The following is a 15,127-nucleotide window of genomic DNA, read 5'->3' on the forward strand; positions in this document are numbered from 1 at the left end:
ATTTATGCATGGTGGGCTGGCTATTGGTGATCCAAGCAACCTTTTGGCCAAGAGTTAAGTTCCACAAAGTGACCGAATACATGAAGGAGCCATTAATGCAAGTACATGCATGGCTTAATACATCGTATAGAAGGATGCATGCACAACTAGTGTTCAATGGATGACATTTGAAGGAATTCATGTATTGGGGACGTTCATGCTAGTGGGGGCTATTTTATGTACATGTATTTGAAGATTCATGGACCGTAATTAAGGAAGAACATGCATTGGGACATTTCATGCATGTATCATGCATATCCAAGATGTCCATTCAAGTATTCAAGGTACATTAAAGCCTCATTCGGCCAAGGGAGATGTAGGAGTATTAAAGGGCTGCACATTCATGAACTATGGCTTTTCTTCTAGGCTAAGTATGCATGAATGCATCAAGTAAAGCAACATGATGGTTCGGCCAATTCATGCACCATCTCTAAGCATGAACCGAATTTTAATGCTTTTGTGTGAACATGTAAAATACAAATGTGAATAGAATTTAAGTTAGTGTGAACATCATAGATGCCGAATATCAATAGGCATCTTAGGCTTATAAATAGTTTGCTCATTTCATGTAAGAGGGACTTTTGCCAAATTTGTTAATGAACATTGTTCTTGTGAGGTTGCTTTCTCTCATATCTCGTACAAGTTTCAAAGACTTATCTAGTTTGTGCTAGTAGAGTCTACCGATCTTGTTTGAACTTATCACCAGCTTTGGTGTGGCGTTCACCTATCCTTCTATCCATCTTTCCACCTTAACAATATAGGAACCGGGGTGACACTTTTTAGTGTTGAATCATTCCTAACGTTAAGCTCACTTTCCATCCCTATCCTTTGAGTTCCTTTTTTTTTGTTATCATCAAACCGAGCTGTCTATCCTTCATCCATCTTTGCTACCCTTAGCCGAACCTATTGCTAATTCTACACTTCTTGAAACCTTCCGCTTACCCTATTCTATTTTTTTACTTCTATTACTAAAAATTTGAGGCACGAACAACTCTCTCGACTACGATCGGGCAACTAAGTGAATTCAACTCAACTACCTGGGCCGGATCACATCACTTGTTCCACAAGCAACTAGACTTAATCCGCTGTCTTCATTTTCAACTCAATTGATCTTTCATGTTTTGGACTTAAACTTGTCCAAATATCTTTAAAATCGATAACCTAATATTTTTGTTCTGAAATTTGTCAAGTCTGAAAACATACGCAAATTCGATAATGAAACAGTGCTTGAAGTTATAGCCATTGTTTTAACTATAAAACAACCACAAAATTTATCTTGCCTTCAAATGTATAAACACTATTCAAGGCATATGCATAAACTAAAGATCAAAATAAAACAATTATAAATGATGAAACTTAACGATGAAAGACTTTGGCATTAACCACCAATGCCAAAAGTCTTGTTGACATAAGGATGCATTACTTAAAAGTGTTTGCGTAATAATTTTCATAGATGTTACACAGTTTAACGATTAATTAAATTCATTGTTGGTGATATATTTTCACGTAATTATAAAAAAATTCTTATATTAACATTCAAATTATTAATTCCATTCTTATACTTTACAAAAAATTAAAGAATTTGTTTTTATTTATTAGAATTTCGCCATCATACTTTACAAAATTAGAAAAGTTTATTCAATTGTTGTTTAACACATGAAATTGAACTATTGTAATTTTTGCTAATCTTTATCATAAAAATTGCTAAATTATTAATATTTATTAATTTGAATTGCTATTTCTAAATATGCTATTTAACAACAAAGATTAATATTATTATTCTAACTTCTCAAAATTTAAAAGAATATGAGAATCAAATTCTAAAAAAATTAAAGGAATTAAAATGAAATTTACAACTAAACGGCAAAATCATAAAATTTACCCTTTCTCGCAACAAAAATGAGAATTAATCCTTAACGGTTAATATTTGATATTGTGGTAGTGTACTTTTCATTCTAGAAATGATCTTAAAAATTATTATGTGCTTTTTTTATAATACATATATTTTTAATATTTTATTATACTATTATAGAATACTTCGTCAATTGTTTACGGAGTTTAAAAACGGTAGGAAGAGTGTACTAAGTATTTTCCATAACCCAATGGAGTGAAAAAGTTTAGCCCAATTCACAAAGTCCCATAGGATTTATCGTGTTAAAGCTCATTTTATGGAATTATAATTAATCCAATAAAAGGCGGGAGACGAAATTGTTACGTTAGTTTTCCCGCGAGAATAAACATTTCCCCGCTTCTCATTTTTCGTTTTTTTCTTTAATAATGTTTTCCATTTTATATATAGCTCCTATATTTCCCCCCTTCTTACGTCAATCGAATCGAAACCCCTCAAGTTTTGTTCCAATTTGTCTAAATCGGTGAAAAAGATTAACAATGCCTGCAATTGCCGATCGCAGTTCGTCTCCTTTCAAGGCAATGTTGGCAGCCAAGAGCTGCGAGCTGGCTGGATCCGGCGGCTGCTGCACTCCTCAGAAACGGAGGTTAAGGTCCGATACGGCATTGGCGGCCAAAGAGAGTCCGGTTTCAACGCCTATGAAACTCAAATCGCCACGACGTCGTCTAGATTCAAGTCCAAGCAGCCCTGCAAATGTGAGACATTACTTTTAATGTTTACCTTTTCTGTTCACCGTATGGTAGCTTTTGTTTGAACTGGTTATGTAATTTTTTATGATTTTCAGGCTAAGCAAAATGTAATTAGTAGGAAGCACTAATTTGGTTTTTTAGATAAATTAAGAAAAACTAGTTAAGTATGGATTCGTTCCTTTTTAGTGCTTGATGAAGTTCATGTCATACCAGAAAAAAAAAAGAACATTGGATGAGGTGTAAAAGGCTGCTAATATTGCTTAATCCTATATATTTTCAGAGAATTAAGAAAGATCCGAGTGAAAAAACATTGAAGAAATGTTGGAATCCGAGAGGTAATTTTACAGATCTTTCATCTTTTAGGCCTTTCAAAAGTTGAGCAATCATTGCTAAAATTCAATTGGTTTTGACTTATTTTGTTTACAGATGTTGAGCAAATGAGGGCTGTGAAGGAGGCTGTACATGTTTCAACAGCTCCATCAACTGTTGTGTGCCGAGAAGATGAGCAAAAAAGGGTTTTGGATTTTTGCAAGGCATGTGTCCAACAAGAGAAAGCTGGGAGCTTGTATGTATGTGGATGCCCTGGGACTGGGAAATCATTATCAATGGAGTTGGTAAAACAGCAAGTTATTGATTGGGCGAAAATGGTAGGTTCATTTTTCGTTGTTGCTTTATCTTGGAATGTTATTGAAGTGGGTAATCATTTTTAATTATTCATTTTTTCTAGCAGGAAGGTTTGCAGTCACCTGAAGTATTAGCAATGAATTGCACTTCTTTGGCAAACACTTCAGTGATTTTCAGTAAGGTATTGTTACTGACACTTATATGACATTGGCAGCTTGGATTTCGTATATGATAACCTGATGATTGCCTTGGCAGATTCTCGGCATGCACCAACCAAAGAAGAAAAGCATAGGCTCAACATCACCTTTGCAGCATTTGCAGAATCTGTATTCTAACAAGCAGGCAGAATCTAGCTCAAAGATGATGTGAGAAATTTACTCTCTATCAGGTTGAAGCATCTTTGTTTCCCTCCCATGGCTGTAACAGGACATCAATTTTTTGCAGGTTAATTATTGCTGATGAGTTGGATTATTTGATTACAAGGGACAGGGCAGTACTTCATGATCTTTTCATGCTTACAACTTTTCCGTTCTCAAGATGTATATTGATAGGTATCATTCATTCCAACTATGTTTTATGAATATGCTTATTTCTATGTCATTTGTCTTGATTCATGCTACCATTCACTCATGCATGTTGGTTTTTCCCTTTTGTTTTTGCAGGAATAGCAAATTCCATTGATCTAGCAGATAGGTTTCTTCCAAGACTCCAGTCATTGAACTGTAAGCTCCTTACTTTCATTACATTGGTTAATATTTATATTTGGCTTTATTATTTTTTGAACTGTCATCTGGCTTCTTCCTAGTTTTGCCACCTAAGCACTAAAGTCAAGCATGAAAACATCTTGAAAGCAGTTCTATATATACTAGGCTCTTTTCTATAGTAGTTGCTACTTGCAATGATGCAATACGGATGCTTGGCTGTTCTGAAAGTAATTCTAATTTATTAAACTACCATTTCTCTATGTTAGGCAAGCCTATGGTTGTAACTTTCCGTGCTTACTCTAAAGATCAAATCCTTTCAATACTTCAGGAGAGGCTCTTGGTAATTACTACATTCCACTTTCACTCCTGGTTCTGAAGTACTTTAAATTTTATTCTTGTGGCAAATTTGATGTTATTGAGTTTTATTGGCTTTCCACTCTATAGGTACTTCCGTATATTGTCTTCCACCAGCAAGCATTAGAACTTTGTGCCAGAGTAAGTTATACTGCTTCTTTTGTAAACCTCATACTGCCTTCAATTAATCTACTTTTGATCGATATTAACAGCTTGAAATTAACAGAAAGTAGCAGCTGCATCTGGGGATATGAGGAAAGCTCTTTCTGTTTGTAGGTCAGTGTTTCATTGCAACTTAACTATCACCTGAAGTATCAATTGGTTCTATTTTAATAGCCCTAGAAGTAACATTAGTGATTTAGTTAATATTCACTGCAGTGCTGGAATTTAATATTATTTCAAGCAAGATTTTTTGTTATAATTAACATTCTTGAAACACTATTAGTCTCAAGGCATTTTGAATGTTTAAACTATTTTGCTGAGGGAATAAAAAAAAGAATGATCTCTAATTTGTGGTTAGTTTGTGTACTCAACAATTTATTCATGCTTTTTCATCTCAATGCTGTACTTTGTTTATTTCCTATGAGTAAGACCTCCTTGCTGACTAGAGTAGCTGCTTTAAATATCTACTGACATCCTTCAGTTGTTCCAGGAGTGCGGTGGAAATTCTTGAAGCAGAATTAAGGGAATCTGCAAGCAACACTGGTTTGACATCAGCAGAGGGGGATTTCGTCAGTCCACAGACAGCCCTCGCTCATGAAGTGTTCCCATCACAAGAAAATAATACAGTAAGTCTTCTGCAACAGCATAATGTCACTGTTTCCAAGCTTGAGCTTGATATATTAGTCTTTATACATCATCCATACCAGTCGCCTTTCCTCCAGTTGCTTACATGGATATGTTTCAGGTGAGGATTGATCATATGGCTCTTGCGTTGTCAAAGACATTCAGATCACCTATAGTCGACACTATACAGTCTCTTCCTCAGCATCAACAAGTAAGTTTGAAGCCTATAAAGAATATGACAGACCAATAGTTAATCTAATAGTCATTTCTGCTGGTTCATCGTCTCTAATGCTGTTGAGTTTGACCACAGATCATACTTTGCTCTGCTGTGAAGTACTTCCGTGGTGGGAAGAAGGATACAACTGTTGGGGAGGTGTGCCTTTCTTAAAGTTTGATAATAATGAGCTGAAACATTTATTAATTGCATGATTGACTTATAATTGTTGTATTTTGGTGCAGCTGAATAAATCTTACATTGACATTTGTAAATCAGCATTGATCCCGCCAGTTGGAATTTTGGAATTCTCAAGCATGTGCAGAGTGTTAAATGACCAGGTAACTAAAGTATTCCTATTCTTCAGTTTTAGCTCAACTCATGGCCTAGCTTTGGATGGCAGCAGTAACTGTTTTCTCTAGAGGCATTATTAACTATCTAACTAGACCAAACATGGAAGGGAGGTTGACATGATTCTATATGCAGGGGCTCTTCAAATTAGGTCAGTCTCGTGATGATAAGTTCAAGAGAGTAACACTAAAAGTTGATGGAGCCGACATCTCCTTTGCTTTGCAGGTACAGATTCATCATTACTGCACGGACATTTTATCCTCTTGAGTAATAATTGTTTCTTACCGTTACCCATTTATCTGGAACAGGGAGTTCGTTTGTTTAGGAATTGTCTTCAGTAATACTGCATTACTTGTAATAGCTTGATATGTGGGCTGTTTCCAATCTTCAGCTTTCCTGCTCAATTCATGACTTAAAGGTTTGAAAAACTGTTTCTACTTCGTACAATTATTGTAATGTCCTAGGTTAGCACGTGCTTGTCTTTCCATATTAGATTATATTTGATGGTGTTGACCAGATACATGAACGATTATTTATAATGGTGTGGAAATGATTAATTAAATGCCATCAAAGACTAGACTATAAATAATGACTTTCCGTCTGAGAACAACACGACAGAATATTGATTGTCCGATAGAAAAACTTTCTTGTTAGTACACCTGCAACTGCGAGTGATAGTTTTTTTTTTGCATGAGTATATACATAGTTGGTCTGTTTTTTATGAAGTAACTTATTGCCTTTCACTTTCAAGTTTTCACGTTAACTTAAAAAATTAGAAACACATTTCCACAGGCGTGGTATTCCTGGGCGGTGGGCAGGTTAAGTCTGCTTCAGTATTGCAACACCTTGAGGATGGGAATGGCAAGGTGGAACTATTGGCTATTCGGCCACTATTTCTTCCAGCAGAACTTGCAATTGTTACCAATTTGACACCAATTGTAAATTTCAAACATATTTATTTATTTTTGTGCAAGAATTCATTTATTTTTTTCCTCTACTTGATGCCTGATGGGATTCTTGTGTAATATTGGTTCTTTATATATATATATAAAATAAACATATATTGTAAGTTATTAAAAGAAATGAAATTGATGTAGCAAAGGAAATAGTTAATATCAAATGTAGAATGCCTACAAATAAACTAAAAAGTTAATACTAGAACTTACTATAATATTCAATCACTCAATAGTGGAGCATGGAAGGCAAAGCCTACTTCATTATTTATTTCCAAATTCAACTCTCTGCATCTACTATTACTATTACTAATGATACTACTGCTTTCTCCTCCAATTGCCAAACTCAGTGACTATTATTTAGTCAAACAGACCAGCAACAAGGTCTTCATCTGACTCCTCTTCCTCCTCCTTGGCTGGCTCGCTCTGCTCTGCTTTCTCTTCCTTGGCTGAAGTTGCTGGGGCACCGGCATCCCCACCAACTGCAACCGCAAACTTGGTCGGATCCTATTGTTTAATCAACAAAAAACCCTCATTATTGTCAAGATTTAATAAGACAAATAGAAACAAAATGAAATGTTGATAAGAAGACAACCTTGAGGTATTCTTTGATTTTTTCAGCTTGAGGGAAGGTATACTCAGTAGCTACAGCAAGAGAAAGAGCAGTCTTGTATGCATTAATAAACATATGAGGCGCAGCAGCGAGAGTCGGGAACGAAACCGCCAGCGAAAGGGAAGTGACATTGGAGAGCCAGCTCCTAAACTTCTCCATAAGGTCGTCTTCAGTTAAGTCTAGCACCTCAGGGCTGAACACGGTTCCATTGTCATAAACGGATACCACTACCAGTCCATAGGAGAATGGCCTTATCCCAAGCTTTGAAAGCAGGGCTGCCTCGGATGAACCCACTTTCTCACCCTTTCTAATCAGCTCCACCGCAGTCACGATTTCAACTGTACCTTTGTTGATCTTGGTTGGAATGTTGAGCACCTGATGACAGGATACATGAGAGGTTGTGAAAAGCATAAGTCAAGTGCATATATATGTATATATACAAACCTGAAAGAAGGATGTTTGAGAAGGATCAAGGCCAGTGTTGCCAGGGGGAACAATGACATCAATTGGAGCAACGAGACCCACACGTGCTGGAGCCCCAACCTGAACATCAATGCAAATCACCATACATGAAAAGGGCTTATGCTATTCATCCTCCATGGACAAAACATGTCAAACGCCCGAAGTCCAAGCAAAACAGATTTATTATAGATAAAGCATAGAATTGTAAAATATTTGACGTCAAAATCAGAAAAATCCAAACAACATATTCATTCATCATGGAGTGAACAATTAATATTCATAAACCGTATAAACATATTAGATCATTATTAGTAAACACTAACCCTTAGGCTAAAGTGACAACAAATAAATGCTAATCAAGGATTAGTTACCAAATTGAGAAAACTTAAAATCATGAGATTAATTAAAACAAATTTCAAGGGGCCAACAGTTATGAATGAATAAAAAACAAAATTCTACGATCCATATATATATACACCTTGTATTTTGCAATTTCTTCACGAACTTCCTTCAAATCACCCTTGGTAAAGATGAACCCTACATTACCCTGGTAAAAACAACATGAGAAGCAAGCCACAAAATGATCATCCACTTTAAAGAATAAATTAAAAAAAAAAAACCCGAGAACCAAAAAAGTTGTAAAAAAGGAAAAAGAAAGAAATTACCACAAGCAAAGGGAGGAGGCTTTTGAAAGCATCGTTACCGGTTCTTTCAGCGTGCAGCCTAATGGAGCGCTTCATCATAGTGTTCTTCCCCATGAGGATGATAGAGTCACCCCTCAAACCTTTCCTGATGTTTTGCATTTGAGTGGATCCCACGTTATCGGCAGCCACAACCAACACCTGTGTGTACTCATCCAGGAGACGACACAACTTTTGATCGTACTGCGATTTCTTCTCCCTCTTCGCTGGATTCAACACCATTTTCGCTTCCCTTAACCAATACAAAAACTACCCTTTTAACCCTATATCAAAACCCTTGCAGCAGCAGCAGCACCACTCCCATGCATGACCATAATCTTCATATATATGTAACACTAAGCATAATCGGGTTCATTTCATGGGCTCTGAACCGGGTATTGGATCCACATAACCTGGTAAGTACTAGAATACGTGTTGGTTGGATGCTTTCAATCTTCTTTACCTGCATTCCTCCTTTTGTGCTCTCCAATCATATCCCAACAAATTTTCATTTTATATTTGCATGAATACCCTTTTTCTTTCTATAATTTTTTTTTTTGGGTGAATCCAATAATACATCTCCAAATTATCAATATTTTCCCAATCTTACACCCTCCAGTCAACTTAGCAATTAAATTTAGCGATATGCATAAAATTTTAAATACATATACATATATATCACATCAACAATTTTAAATTTTATGTATTAAAAAATAAAAATTTTACATTTTGCATAGATGTTTAATTGTTTAGGACTCTATCATTTAGATTTGCTTGAAAGGTCAAATGTATACACCAAGTATCTTCAAATTTTATGTAATAGTAAAATACACAATATATTTAGAAAGAGAATTCAAATTCAAATTAAATTTTAAAGATAATATTATTAAAAGTAAAGATTATAAATTTAAAAAAATTGAGAATTGTAATAAAGATTATAAATTTAAAAAAATTGAGAATTGTAAAAAAAACTTAAATAGTACCTTTATCATAAAAAAAAAGCATCTTTCAAAATGAGAAATAGTGTACCACTTACTAAGCATCTTTTAAAGCATGGATCCATGTTAGTGATGCCAACATTCATGTGATTTAACCTTTTTTTTATTGCTTGAATTTACCTTTTACATATCTTGAGATTTTCTTTTCAAAATATTAAAAATTATGTTTGGTTGAAATATAAAAATAATTTTTTAAAAATAAAATAAAATAAAAATAAAAGAAAATTAAATAAAGTAAAAAGTTATTTTTATTGATTATATTAATAATTTGTAAAATTAAAAGTTAAAAATAAAAAATTTTAAATTTAAATTTAATTGGCTAATTTATCTCGTTGAGATAAAATTATTCTTCTTCTTTTAATAATTTTTAAATATAAGAAATTTTTATTATGAGAATGTAACACTTACCTTTTTGTGAATTTTTGACGATATTATTGGTACTAATTGAAATGTCTCTTCAAGATCTTTTGAAGTTTCTGGTGTATGTATTTTGTTAGTTTCGAATAGCTGACTTTGACAAACTAGAAAATTTATATTTAAATGCTTATTTATTTCGAAATTTAGATGGTTTTCATAGTATGAATTATGTATTTTCATTTGGTATAATTTAACTCAGTCATATGAGTCTTGTACTAAAAGATATGAAATTTTAAAGTAGGTTGGTTGGAATTGCTAACTCAAAAAATCTGAACAGATTGTGATAATTTCTTATATTTTGACTTTCAAAAGTTAGGATTTTTTGATAATAGATTTTGATGACACAAGTTTCTATGTTTTAGTACTACATTCAGTCTTTAAATTCATGTTTTTACACTATGAAAATACCAAATGAAATAATTTGAATAGCCTCAAGAAAGCCAAATGATCATGAAGTTTTTGAATTTTAAGGTTTCAAAATTTCGCTTTTAATTTTTAAAAAATATTTTCAGCCCAAATAAATATTATTTAGTAGAAAATTATATTTTATTTATTTTAAAAAATATGTATATATTTATTTATGCATTTTATTAAATTGTACAACTACTGTGTTTTAGTTTGTTAATAAGATTATATACAACCCATATGTATTAAGATTACACAAAATCCTTATATTTTTAATCTTATAGTTTATTAATCTTTTAAGTTTCATTTTTAAATTTTAGGTTATTTGTGTAAATTGTTACTCAAGTGTGGGTTAAATAAGTCGCTCAAATTTCTTTAATTTTTAATTCTTGAAAAATCAATTTAAAATATTTTTATGTTATTTATGAAATATATGATATTTTGCGCATGTTTTATGAATAAGAGTTAAGAATGTAGCATAGTTTTATTATTTTGTTTTTGAAGTAAAACCAGTTCAAATGCATTAATAAAACCAAGAGAGAAATACAAAATCCAATAGACAACTAAGTTGTCCTTACAATCAAAACATAATAAATGAACTAAAAAAATAAAGCTTTTTAGCTTCATAATTCCATCGTCTCCGCTCTCCAACTTAACTAACAAATAACTAGTTCAGTGCTAACCTTCATTTTAGAAGACTCTTTGCTGAATATTTTAGAGTACGTGTCTTACAGATGGGTTAAACTGTGTATTTATATGATATAGTTACTGTTCATGAATATGATATTATAGATAGGTTCCCATGCACGTCTACACATACCCTACTCTAGGTTAATACGTGTGTTCTAGTTGTAGGTTCGCCTACATGGTAGTGCGAACCCACATTATGCGATCTCATAGAAGAGTGCGAGCACCTTGCATGTGAACCCCAAGTGCGAACCACGTAGAGTATGGGTCAGGACCCAATCAGGTAATGGGTAACGAGTCGGTAATGGGTCAATAGTAGTGAGTATCATAACAATTTATCCCCCGCTTGGTTCGAAGAAGAGTTATAAAGTGACTCTTCTTAGAACTTGATTTTATGATATGAGAGGTCACATAAGTAGAAGCTTATTAAATACTCTTCGTGCTTTAACTTGTCATGTACACTTTGCTACATGTTAAGAAGTGATACAGTTGTACACAATTGATTGTGCCCTTATTCTCGGATATAGGAACTGTTAAAGTGTAAAATCCCTTTAAAAGGAGGTTACTTGAGCTTTAAAAATTAAACTGTTTGAATTTGAAATTTTGTAGGAGTTGCTGTTAAAGGGAACAACTTTGGAGGTAATTTTCTTAAAATCGCCATCGTTCTTGTGATTTTTGCTAGGTTTATTAGAATAAAATTATAACAACCCATTTTTAGTCAAATCGGAAAAGTGGTTTTGAGACTCCAAATACGAGGTCAAAATAATTATTTTATTATTATTTTAATGTTTACAGTATGATATCATGTTGGTGTGAAAATTTCGTTAAAATATTTTATCTTTTAATTGCTCAATTTGAGAAAAAGGACTTAATCGCGTAAAGTGTAAAACTTGTGTGCTATTAGTTAAATGTGTCTAATAGCTATGACTTATTAAAGTGAAGGTCCTTATGATATAATTAGACCATTTTTATATTGGGTGGACATTTATGGGCATAATATGAATGTTTTAATGGTTTATAAATAAGGTTAAAAATGTAAATTAGTAAATAAGGTTAATAAATTAAAACAAAACCAATTTTCTATCATCTTTTATCACTTTCTTCACCGAAAATTGAAGAGAAGAGAAGCTATTTTCTTAGGGTTCTTTCGGTCATGCTATTTTGACTCAATTAGGTGTGATTTTTGCTTGGTTTTTAATGATTTCTATGTTTTTGTGATCGTTGCAACTAGTACTAGCTAGTCTAGGGATTAATTTGCAAAATTGTTAAAGATTTTAGAAGTTTCCATTGATGAATATGTATGAGTTTTGATGTTTAATGATAAATTATGAATATTTGATGTTAGTTAAACAAGTTTTGTTAAGTGATTTTTGGTGAAAATGCAAATTAGGGGCTAAATTGAGAAATGTTAAAAATGTGTGGTTGAAATGTGAAATAAATGAAAGTTATGGGCTTTTAGGGGCATTATGGTAAATTGGATAGCATGGGTTTACTGTGAATTTGCATGAATTTGTGATTCTGTGTAATAAGGACTAAATTGTAAAAATGTGAAAGGTTAGGGGAAAATGTGTAAAATATCCCTAATATGTATTTTGGATTGAATTGAACAAATAGAAGAATAAATAAGTTAATTTTGATTACTTATAGATCAAGAAAAGAGGAATTCGGACTTAGATCGGGGAAAAAGTAAAGTAATTGAATAGTCGGTTCATTCCGTTATTTCCGTACACGAGGTAAGTTCGTATGTAATAAGCATTGTTATAATTATACTTTTAATGCTTTGATATTGTATAAATTGTATATATAGGACTACAGTCATGTTTGACGACAAATCAACTATATGTGGCACTTAGTGTGCGATTCAACATAGTTTTGGCTATATATGGCATTTTGTGTGCGAGATTGAGATAACTTTGTCTATATATGGCACTTTGTATGCGAGATTGAGATAGCTTCGGCTATATATGGCACTTAGTGTGCAATTTGAGATAGCTTCGGCTATGTACGACACTTAATGTGCAAGATATCGAGTATTTAACGGTATTTCGAATATGTATGAGCTTGTTATGGAATAATACAGGTATGTACATGCATAGTATGAGCTTTAAATCGAAGAAGTTACAAAGTTTGTATATAAGCTTATGATTAAGCAGTTGAAAGGTTTGTTAGTAATCACAAAGTACATAGTAATATGTTTAGATTGATGAATGTTGTATTTGTGATTAGTTAAGTTTATATCATACGAGCTTACTAAGCTATGAAGTTTACTTTGTGCTATTTTTCTATGTTTTATAGTGAATCAAGGCTAGCTCGGATCCAGGAGTCGTCGGGAACATCATTACACTATCAAACATCTAAGTTGGTACTTTTGGATTATACATTTTTGGCATATGGCATGTATAGGCTAGTTGTGGTATTTTGGTTGTGATTATAGCCATGGGATTTGGCTTGTAAATTGCATATGTTTTCGTTTGCATATTTAGCCATGAGTGATGGCTTATTTTGGTATGTTTGGTATGAATGTGGTTATGATTTTATAGTTGTTCAAATGGTTAATTGAATTTTGGAGTATAAAATGCTTGAGAAATGCCTTGATGAGGTATGATTTTAGATGTTGTGTGGTTATTTATAAGGAAATTATGTGAGCTTGAATTATGGTAAATGAACTATATAGATTGATATTGTTTTGGCATGTATTTGGATAAGTAAATGGTACTGATTTGAGATTTGGAATAGATGAAATTATAATGGCATGAATTGTGCATTTGGTTGATTATATTTGCTGCCTAATTGTATGTTGAAATGGTACCATGTTGATTGTTTAGGTGAGCATGAATAAGGGTGGAAAATTGGCCTCGCAAGTAGTCTATTTTTTTCCACACGGGTAGAGACACAGACGTGTGTCTCAGTCGTGTGTGACACATGGTCATGTTACACGACCGTATGTCCCCTGGTGATGAAATTTAATTGAAGTTAGTATGCTCCACATGGTCTCACACACGGGCGTGTGACTGGCCGTATGGTACAAGTCAGTATACTCCCTAATTGGCACACGGCCTAGCACACGGGCGTGTGACTTGGCCGTGTTGCATAAGTCAGTATACCCTACAGTTTTGAATTGGCCTAGCACACAGCTTGACACATGGGCACGTGTGGTCACTTCGAAAGGCACAAGGGTTAGACATACGGGCGTGTAGTTGGCCGTATGACCCAAGTCAGTATGTGTGCCCTGTTTCCACACGGCCTGAGACACGGGCGTGTCTAAAGCCATGTGAGGTATACAGCCTGTTCACACGGGCGTGTGACCCCTGTATGGCTGAAATTTTTCTAAGTTTTCAAAATTTTCATATGTTATCGGTTTAGTCCCGAACCCCTTCTGAAGCATGTTTAAGGCCTTGTTGGCCCTTATAAGGGACAATGTGATTGTGTTGAATGATTTATGAGAATGAATGCTTTATGTTTGATAAATGTATGCTATATGTTGTAAATTATCAGTAATACCTTGTAACCCTTCTCCGGCGACGGACACGGGTTAGGGGTGTTACAAAAATGGTTAGGATAAGAGGAAACGGTTGTGTTATTCAGGGTATCTCTTCACAACATCGTAAAGTGAGTACTCCGGTTGAGGCAAAGGCTTATGTTTGCACCACAAAAGAGGAAGAAATGAATCATGTTTTGGTTGTTCGGGGAAATCAATTACCCAATTTCGCTTAGAAATTCTCAATTACCGAATGATCAAACCAATTAAGCGATACCATAGATGGAAGTTTCTTACTTCCACTGCACATGATAGAAGTAGGTTTCCATTTACCACCATCCTTTCTTCTGCCATCTTCTCAATGAATACAAGATAGCTTCGGGACAATTATCTAGCTTTTCGTGGTGGGTCGTAATGGAATATTTCATTAAATGTAGTCAGTGAAAGGAGGTGCCATTGATCGCTATTATCCATAATTTGTACCAACATGCAATCGAGGAGGTTTAGTGAGTTTGCTTAATTTCTCTCATCGCAAAAATGTAGAATCAATCATCTCGAACTGGTCTTTGAACCTTCGCTTAAATTGTTACAAGTACATACAGGTTAAGTATAAGCTTAAAGCTAATCTTGATTTTCCAACTGAATGGTCGATACCTATTAAGAGTATGTGCTTGAAAAAATGAGAGATTATGTATGAAGTAGGGTGGGGTCAATATTATAGACTTTGCAAGGGTCGCGTACTAGATTTGGAGGAAGTGCTAACT

General features: G+C 33.9%; 2 protein-coding genes across 2 annotated transcripts; one reads left to right on the forward strand and one right to left on the reverse strand.

The window, feature by feature from the left end:
* Positions 1 to 2,266: 2,266 nt before the first annotated feature.
* Positions 2,267 to 7,085, forward strand: LOC108480644 (cell division control protein 6 homolog B). Its single transcript, XM_017783698.2, has 17 exons — positions 2,267 to 2,643; positions 2,918 to 2,972; positions 3,064 to 3,284; positions 3,368 to 3,442; positions 3,517 to 3,626; positions 3,706 to 3,812; positions 3,924 to 3,983; positions 4,232 to 4,305; positions 4,410 to 4,460; positions 4,546 to 4,595; positions 4,972 to 5,107; positions 5,227 to 5,316; positions 5,416 to 5,478; positions 5,565 to 5,660; positions 5,806 to 5,895; positions 5,979 to 6,088; positions 6,463 to 7,085. The coding sequence occupies exons 1-16, from the start codon at positions 2,428 to 2,430 to the stop codon at positions 6,009 to 6,011; spliced, it is 1,527 nt and encodes a 508-aa protein (XP_017639187.1). The 5' UTR covers positions 2,267 to 2,427; the 3' UTR covers positions 6,012 to 6,088; positions 6,463 to 7,085.
* On the reverse strand, positions 6,759 to 8,967 carry LOC108480645 (60S acidic ribosomal protein P0-2-like). The gene is made up of 5 exons (XM_017783699.2): positions 8,364 to 8,967; positions 8,177 to 8,245; positions 7,681 to 7,779; positions 7,219 to 7,611; positions 6,759 to 7,130 (listed from the first exon to the last, which is right to left on the reverse strand). The coding sequence occupies exons 1-5, from the start codon at positions 8,619 to 8,621 to the stop codon at positions 6,984 to 6,986; spliced, it is 966 nt and encodes a 321-aa protein (XP_017639188.1). The 5' UTR covers positions 8,622 to 8,967; the 3' UTR covers positions 6,759 to 6,983.
* Positions 8,968 to 15,127: the final 6,160 nt, after the last annotated feature.

The sequence above is a fragment of the Gossypium arboreum genome, chromosome 1, assembly GCF_025698485.1.
Source record: "Gossypium arboreum isolate Shixiya-1 chromosome 1, ASM2569848v2, whole genome shotgun sequence".
Taxonomy (NCBI): domain Eukaryota; kingdom Viridiplantae; phylum Streptophyta; class Magnoliopsida; order Malvales; family Malvaceae; genus Gossypium; species Gossypium arboreum.

Bases quoted from the DNA above. Each gene is read 5' to 3' on its own strand.
- LOC108480644 (XM_017783698.2), top strand. From the start codon at position 2,428: ATGCCTGCAATTGCCGATCGCAGTTCGTCTCCTTTCAAGGCAATGTTG. The intron at 3,285-3,367 runs GTAGGTTCATTT...TTTTTCTAGCAG, and splicing joins TTATTGATTGGGCGAAAATG to GAAGGTTTGCAGTCACCTGA. The intron at 4,306-4,409 runs GTAATTACTACA...TCCACTCTATAG, and splicing joins TACTTCAGGAGAGGCTCTTG to GTACTTCCGTATATTGTCTT.
- LOC108480645 (XM_017783699.2), bottom strand. From the start codon at position 8,621: ATGGTGTTGAATCCAGCGAAGAGGGAGAAGAAATCGCAGTACGATCAA. The intron at 7,780-8,176 runs GTGTATATATAT...ATTGATGTTCAG, and splicing joins AAGAAATTGCAAAATACAAG to GTTGGGGCTCCAGCACGTGT. The intron at 7,612-7,680 runs GTTTGTATATAT...TCCTGTCATCAG, and splicing joins CTCAAACATCCTTCTTTCAG to GTGCTCAACATTCCAACCAA.